We start from the raw sequence: 7,965 nt of genomic DNA, 5'->3' as shown, positions 1-7,965 counted from the left end.
CCCCCCCCCCCCCCCCATCTCATAAAAGAAAGTTTGAGTAAATGATTATTGCAGGGTACAAGATAGTAATAGTAGTAGTAATAGCCTAATTCATGGTAATAATACATGGCTAAAAATTTAAGCACCTTCTCAAAACAGTTTTGAAGCATGCTTTTTGTTCATGTTTTTTGACAGACACCAGTACTGTTACCAGTACACAGACTTGCAAATGCAAATTCATGCCTTGCCAGCAGGAGGTGCTTTGGGAGCGGGATGTAGCGGTTTCCCTGGTAACTGCTGTAATCAAGTGCTGCGCTCACAAACGCTACTTTATCAGGCATTACAGGAAAGAAGAAATGAAAATGACATCAAAGCTTTTCTGAAGACTGTTGGTTCTGTTCAAAGACACATTCATATAAAAACACCCACGCTGCATTTTAATTTTGAAACATGCAGTGCTCAGTTTATTCAACAAAGTATAATCCTTTTGAAAAATGTATTTGTGGCGGTCAGTTTTGATATTGTGATGAGCCACCACAAATAACTCAATGTATGGGAAACACTGGACACTGCTTTAAGTCAAAAGGCCATAGTGATGACAAAAATAAGAGTTCACACATATTACACAGCCTGCTGTTCATAACTGCTGAAGAGTGCACTTGCCACGAGCGATGACATCGTGGAGGCTATTGTCGGACCAACACACATTTCATGAGAAAAGTTAACGTGCATGTTATAATCAGCCCAGAAGTTTTGTCTGAATTGCACGTGTTTCTACTTTTACATGCAAATGACTTGTTACACAAACAATCTGTTTTCCCCTGCCATCATTAGCTGAAGCTGTGAGTGAACAAGGCGCTGCTGCAGAGTGCTGCTCCGTCTCACGCAGCCACAGAGGGTACGGCGTTCCACAACAATGCTTAGCTGCCTGCATATGCTCCTGTCTATAAATGGGCCTATTTTGCAGCACAATCAGCCAATGCCGCTTAATTAAAAATGCCAAAAATCGGCTCGATTAATCGGACGACCTCTACTGTGAATGTCCTAGAGTGGCCCAGCCATAACTTTAACCTTATTGAACATATCTGAAGAGACCTAAAAATGGTTGTCCACCAACGGTCCCATCCAACCTGACAGAGCTTGAGAGGATTTGCAAAGAAGAATGGCAGAAAATCCCCCAATCCAGGCTTGCAAAGCTTGTTGCATCATACCCAAAGACTTGAGGCTGTAATTGCTGCCAAAGGTGCATCAACTAAGTACTGAATACTTATATAAATGTGATATTTCAGTTTTTTCTTTTGAATAAATTTACAGACATTTCTAAAATTCTGTTTTCACTTTGTTATTATGAGGTACGGAGTGTAGATTAATGAGAAAAAATGAACTTAAACAATTGTAGTATCAGGCTGCAACATTGCAAAATTGAAAATAGTGAAGGTCTGAATACTTTCTGAATGCACTGTATGATATAACATAATATAACCATGTAATATGTAAGGCATAATCAACAGCTAGCCGTGCATTAAAGGATTTTAAATGCAAGACGTGGAGGCAAAGAACCGCCCGACACAAAGCACATTTAAAATCCTTTAATGCACGGCTAGCTGCTGATTATCTCGCTTATTCCATGGTCATTTGCCAAGTTATAGACAAATTAAAACTAGTATTGCTGTTTGCAGCACAATATCTGACCGAATGGGTAAAAATCAGTTACGCTGTGTTAACGCTAGCATTCTGCCCACTTCAAATCATACACAGAGATTAAATAGTGCGGTAAGACCACATTTATTTGAATGAATTATAACATGTATTTAAATTAATTATCGATCTATCGTTTTAGAGAGAGAGAGATAGAGAGAGAGATGACAGTTGTGTGTACCTGCGTGCTGCGTCTGCGCGTCACTCAAACAATTACTTCAAAAACAGCAATTTTGTGTATTTTAATGTAGCGATCTACTATCTAGGCTATTAATGAGAATCACGGGGAAGCGTTGACAACAAGTTTGTGTGTGTGTGCAGCGCAATCAGCGATCTCTGGCCTCTCTCTCTGTGTGTGTGTGTGCAAGTGATGTGTGTTTGTTAGTGTGCATCAATTAAAGCAGCACATTAATATAGAACGGTGATTAAACTGACTTGGAACTACCTGTGCATTAAACGGTTTTACGGCATACCTGCCAGCCAATCAGAATCCAGTATTCAGACAGACCATGGAATAAATAAATATAAGATACACTCACTCTCTGTGCACTATATAACACTATACAAACATATAGACTTTGGTAGATGTAAACATGTTACAATGTTAACCATTGTTAACAGACTGTGTCGTCACAATAATGAATATGGGACTGCTGATATAAACTTCCTGTATTTTATGTACAATAAGCAGAATAATTACAACATATGGTTAGAAAGCATGAAGCTTGCGGTGTCAGAATGCCAGTCTATCAGTCAAATCCGCGTTTTATGACAACGACGTCTCAGATAATCTGATGGCAGATAAAACTAAACGACAAATGAATAAGAGATTGTTACAAAAGTGAGCATCAAATACACTAAACACAGAATCTCTAACGCCAGAACAGACCTCACCGATTCACCCACGTGACGTCACATACACATTCTTCTTTTCCTTTTAATGGCAGCTGGCAAACCCACTTAAAGGTGCAAACTGCCACCTACTGCACATCACCTGCATGACAGCTGACGTAAAATAAGGATTGGACTAAGGAGAGCTGATGTGGTCACTTAAAATAAAAAAAACAAAAATAAACCGCTTGATCGGCCCTGATCCCGATCATTGAGATTGGCTTGAGACATCCCTCTAATAAATCAATCAGACAACAGAAGCATGTAGTAGATTGAGTACAACAGGTTTTTCAACAAGTTTTGATCGTGTTGATAATTTAGAGGATTTCAAAATGTGCATGTCAAATATGAAACAGTAGGCTTTACAGGATTAATAGCATAACTACATAAACTTTGATTATCAACATGATCAAAACTTGCTGATAAACCTGTTGTACTTGATCTACAACATGCTTCTGTTGTCTAATTGATGGTTTATTTTTTTTAGCATGTAAAAGGCCTTTGGCACAATTCTAAAAATGCATTAGTTTACATATTTGTAGGTATACAGTGTATTGGAGTCGAACTCCTTGCATGTTTACCGGGAATTCCATCCTGCACTGGTCCATCAGCTGACTTCTCCACAGAGTCAGGAAGCTGCTGTTGCTGCATCTGTTCCTTTTCTTGCACTGGTTGTTGCTGTTCTTCATCCACCGCCTCAGCTGAAGGTGGAAGCTCGGGGAGGCCATCCTCACCTTCAATTGAAGCTGGCAAAGGCGCTGAAGGTTCAGGACCAGATGATGGGGCTGCAGCAGGAACTGGGATGTCTGGAACAGGAGGGGTGGCAGGGGTCTGGACAGATGCCGCGGTGTCCTTAGGCTCCACACGTTGCAGCAGTTCATGGATATTTTCCTCAAGCTGTGAGAACAGAGTTCAAATGAGCCCGTTTTTCTACTCATTTTTGTATGCTAAAGCAACGCTATTAAAAACAATAAATTATACATTTTACTGGAAAAGCTTAATATTGAGGTCTGTGATAGAGGAGAATGAGTACAGCATTGGAAGAAAAGAAGAGTGTTGAACCTGAGTCCAGCAGCGGTTGACAATAAGCAGGGTGGTGTCATCAGTTGCCTGCCTCTTCTCCAACTTCTCAATCTTCTCCCTCAACTCATCCTCCAAAGCCTGCCTCTGTTCAAGCCGTTCGCAGAGCTTCTTGTTCTTGAATTGAATGACCTTCATGTCCATCTCCTCCTGCAAAGGACAATTTGGGGCAAAATTACAGAAGCTTCAACACGTCAGTATTGTCTACAAAGGTTTTCAAGGTTATGACTGAAACATACACTACTATTCCAAAGTTTTGGGACTGCAAGTTTTGTTTTAAAAGAAATTAATGATTTTATTCAGCATTACATTGACCAAAACTGTGACAGTAAAGACATTTAGAATGTTACAAAATTTTTCTATTTCAAATAAATGTCTCTTTGATTCATCAAGGAATCCTGAAAAAAAATGTATCACAGTTTCCATAAAAATATTACGCAGCTCAACGGTTTTCAACATTGATAATAATAAGAAATGTTTCTTCAGCACCAAATCAGCATATTAGAATGATCTCTGAAGAATCATGTGACAGTGAAGACTGGAGTAATGGCTGCTGAAATTTCAGCTTTGCCATCAAAGGAATAAATTAAATTTATATTTAAATGGAGTTCTTTTAAATAATAATAATAATAATGTTTCACAATTTACTGTATTTTTGATCAAATAAATGCAGACTTGGTGAGCATAAGAGAGTAAACAACACTGAGAAATCTATATGACCTATATGACATTTTTAAAGGTAGTGTATGAGGTTTAACTTGAGTGATTTTTAATGCTCATGTTAAAATCTACATTCCAAACACACAAAATATTCCATGTCATCTGCACCTGACAGCGCTACAAAGCATTTTGTTTTGATAGCAGAATGAAACGAACCGTAGAAGAAACTCCTCCAATGCGGATGGGCTCGATGAGAGTGGTGGTCGTCTTCTCCTCTTTCTTCAGCTTTTTTTCAGGAGGGCCAGGGGGACTATCCCCTCCTGTGGGGCGCTTCCCACCCCCTGCACCAGACATGCTTCCCTACAAAAGTCACGCAGTGTTACACAATTTTGAAAAGATTATTATTATTATAATATAATTTAGTACTACAACACAGGCAAATTAAAGGGTGCTCATCAATTTCAGAGGTAGTCTGATTAAACTGCAGTGTTTCCCCTGCCATTATTTTAGGGGGCGGTAAAATATTGTAAATATTAAGCCGCAAAACGATACATATTTAAATATGAACTCTGCGTGTCTCTGTGTTAATGAATGGCGCAGACGCGCGGTTTTGTGTAGTACTCGTACTGAAACGCTCGTGACGCTTGCGGTGATATTAACGTCTGCCGTCTCACTAATGAGGACATAAACACATGAACAACATCTCCAGAACTACTCTGAGAGTCACTTCATGAGCATCTGACCGTTTCATTTCAGTAAAACTATCATCATGTCATTCACACACAGGAATGTAAAGGTATTCACGGCAACCCGTCAAAATAAAAGTTTGGTTTAACTTGAGGGCATTGGCTATTACTCACATATTACTACTGTTGAGTAGAATGTACGTAACAGACTGCTAATACTAAAATGATTAAAACCTTATTTTTAAGGAATAAGCATTCAATATTTCTTCAATGTTTTAATTGTAATATTAAATGACCTTTACTTTCCAAAACATTTAATTTGTTTAATTTTCATTACTTAAAAGATAGATTAAATGAATGTTTTATGCCTTAAAACAAAATGTAAATACACAACACAGAATTTCTGAGCAAAAAAATCATAAGGCTATTGTAAGAATAAATGAAACTTGTTTTATGCTTTCAAATTAGACATACTAAAACAGAATTTGGTTACAATAAAACATAAGGTTGGACAAATAAAACATTTTATAGGGCCCTAAACGTAATATTTGTTAAACTTTGAATAAATTCATGTTAAATTGTTTAAGTTTCATGATTTTAATCAATTAGACATGCTTTTTGATTAATAAAATGCAATTTAACCATTAAAAAGGAGCCCCCCCCCCCCAAAGCCGTAAACCTAGGGGAAACTCTGAACTGTGTAGTATAACCTGCCATCATTTAATCACACTCATGTTGTTCTAAACCTTAATGCTTGACTTTTGTGGAACAGGAAGGGAGGTGTTAGGCAGAATAACAGCCGCGGTCATCATTCAACTTAATCGTACGGAAAAAGATGCAACTGAAAGTGAATGATGTCTGACGCTGTCACTTCTAATCATTCCGCACAACACCTCCTTTTGTGTTCTACAGAAAAGCAAGTCATATGGATTTGGAATAACATGAGGGTGAGTAAACGATTGATACATTTTTCTTTTAGGGGTGAACTATCATTTAAAAATAATAATATTACACTGAAGAACTAAATTGCAAAGACAGCTATCAGTACTGATAATTTCAAACAAAGACAAGTACAGAGATTTTGCATCGATATTATTTACCTAACTGGCATAAAATAGGCTTTACATAGTCAATATATTAATATGTCCCCCCTTAACAAAATAAATGTTGAACGATATCAAAAGCAACTGTCGCTTAATTCACGAATAAGAGATTTTCTGTTATATTAATGCTCGCTAACGACGGCGATCTAATTTTTATAATGAAACAAACAATAAAGAAGCTATACCAATCATTTTAATCACATTACATAATTCTTAAGAGTAAAATATTATTTTCAACATTAATTTTAGGCAACCATGGCGCTTTGAGTGAGGTTAGCTTCGATGCTAGCTAAAGCCGAGCAAGCAAGCTACAACCGTCACAACATGGGCCTTTTTACATGATAAATGACACTGTGGTATAACTATACGACGTTTATCATACGACAACGTTTTAGCTACCTCGCCGTAACAAATGTGTATTAAAATATATTTATGTTAGTGATTTTCTTTGCACCCAGAAACAAACCTCCGCTCCGGTCGGAAAACAGGAAGAAGAGTAGGATATGTGAACACTGACACTACGGGAAAAAGTATTGTCTATCAAAATAAAAGTGAGCGGCCATAGACAGGCCCTCGCGTATGTTGTAACGTTTTTGTTTGTAGCACTCGTACCTTTTTGGACATTTGTTGTAATCACTGATGTGTTTGCTCGAAGTGAGCGATTTGAATAACGTATGGTTGGGGACTCTTTCGTGCTGGTCTGATGCATTACGTCACTTCCCCTAAATCGCAGTGTGAAAATAAAAGTTCGTAAATGTTGGCTTTAAAATGAATTTATTCCTTGATTCGCAGAAAACACATGTAATTAAGGCAATGATTACACCCCCCCTATTTTTATTCTTAAATTTAATATAAAAAACGTATTAATAGCTTGCACCTTCGTGTGAAGTTTTCGTTCGTGGATTTTAAGTATTTTTTTTTTTTGCAGAATCAGTTGCTAGGATACGATGCAACATATACAGGCGGTTTAGACCACTATTTTATAGAGCAGCTTTTCAGACTGCCAGGGGGAGAAATGAGGCATTTAGAGAACATCCGGGTAAACGCTTTACTTTTTCAGTAGTAAATGGTTTTTGTACATTAGTCGTAATCTTTATTTTTTATTTTTTAGGTTTCTCAGCCTCCAAGATCACGGGTGCTGTTATGGTAGGTCCCACAATATGAATCCAGTTCAGTTTGCGCATATTCAGACACACACACATCCTAAAACTCTTGTTGATTGCATTTCTAGGGCTGATCTGAAACACAGTGACATGGAAGAGATTGAGAAGAGCAATTCCATACCAGAGATCGAAATTCACTACATTTGAAAGACAAATATTGTACTTTTCACTCCACTACATTTCTATCAAGGTCCAAGTAGAAAGTCGTTACTATGTAGCAGCTTTGAAAGTCAGAAGAATTTTTTTCTTCTCTAAAACGTGACTCGTCAGATGACTTTTTTTTTCAGACAGTTTATCAGTAATCACTCTTGTAGGGCTACATGAAGTGATTTCCCAACATTTTTTGAACACTGACCAGTTGCAAACGTGATATTTATTTACAACAATTCAATAATAAGAAGTTAATATTGTGGTATATATCAGACACAATATTGTCTGATTTTGCTAAATTTTGTACGTGAAAGTATTCCCTATAAAGCCACAGAAGAACTGTTGTGCATCTCCTAATAAAACACAATAGGTGTTGGACTTGAAGCAGCACTGCACAGACCGTTCTGTGTGTGACAATAAAATACCACGAGAGTGATTAGACAGCATTAAAAAAATTTTTTTTGATGTCAAATAAGTCTTGCTTTTTTGTTAAAGCAGTGTTGCTGTTGTAAAGTTGTACAGCTACAGTTGTGTTGCTGGGTTTTAAAGCAGGTT

At 37.5% G+C, this 7,965-nt stretch overlaps 2 protein-coding genes across 3 annotated transcripts in view; one reads left to right on the top strand and one right to left on the bottom strand.

The window, feature by feature from the left end:
* LOC107565773 (E3 ubiquitin-protein ligase BRE1B-like) overlaps nt 1–6,792 on the bottom strand; it is a 29,951-nt gene extending 23,159 nt beyond the window's left edge. The window contains exons 1-4 of one of the 2 annotated variants that reach the window (XM_016251053.1): nt 6,710–6,792; nt 4,525–4,668; nt 3,631–3,798; nt 3,150–3,465 (exon numbers count right to left, since the gene is read on the bottom strand). In XM_016251053.1, coding sequence (XP_016106539.1) covers nt 3,150–3,465; nt 3,631–3,798; nt 4,525–4,668; nt 6,710–6,721 — 640 coding nt within the window. In that variant the 5' untranslated portion in view covers nt 6,722–6,792. Of the gene's footprint in view, nt 1–3,149; nt 3,466–3,630; nt 3,799–4,524; nt 4,669–6,563; nt 6,594–6,709 lie in introns of those variants that run through there. The other variant, XM_016251059.1, reaches the window with a different exon arrangement.
* A 67-nt stretch (nt 6,793–6,859) lies between these two features.
* LOC107566122 (coiled-coil domain-containing protein 189-like) overlaps nt 6,860–7,965 on the top strand; it is a 7,779-nt gene continuing 6,673 nt past the window's right edge. The window contains exons 1-4 of the mRNA XM_016251498.1: nt 6,860–6,898; nt 7,026–7,136; nt 7,209–7,243; nt 7,329–7,392. Of these exons, the coding sequence (XP_016106984.1) occupies nt 6,866–6,898; nt 7,026–7,136; nt 7,209–7,243; nt 7,329–7,392 (243 nt within the window). The 5' untranslated portion in view covers nt 6,860–6,865. The remainder of the gene's footprint in view (nt 6,899–7,025; nt 7,137–7,208; nt 7,244–7,328; nt 7,393–7,965) is intronic.

The sequence above is a fragment of the Sinocyclocheilus grahami genome, unplaced genomic scaffold (assembly GCF_001515645.1).
Source record: "Sinocyclocheilus grahami isolate Dianchi unplaced genomic scaffold, SAMN03320097.WGS_v1.1 scaffold26.1, whole genome shotgun sequence".
NCBI classification, from domain to species: Eukaryota; Metazoa; Chordata; class Actinopteri; order Cypriniformes; family Cyprinidae; genus Sinocyclocheilus; species Sinocyclocheilus grahami.
This window is presented reverse-complemented; position numbering and strand designations above follow the sequence as displayed.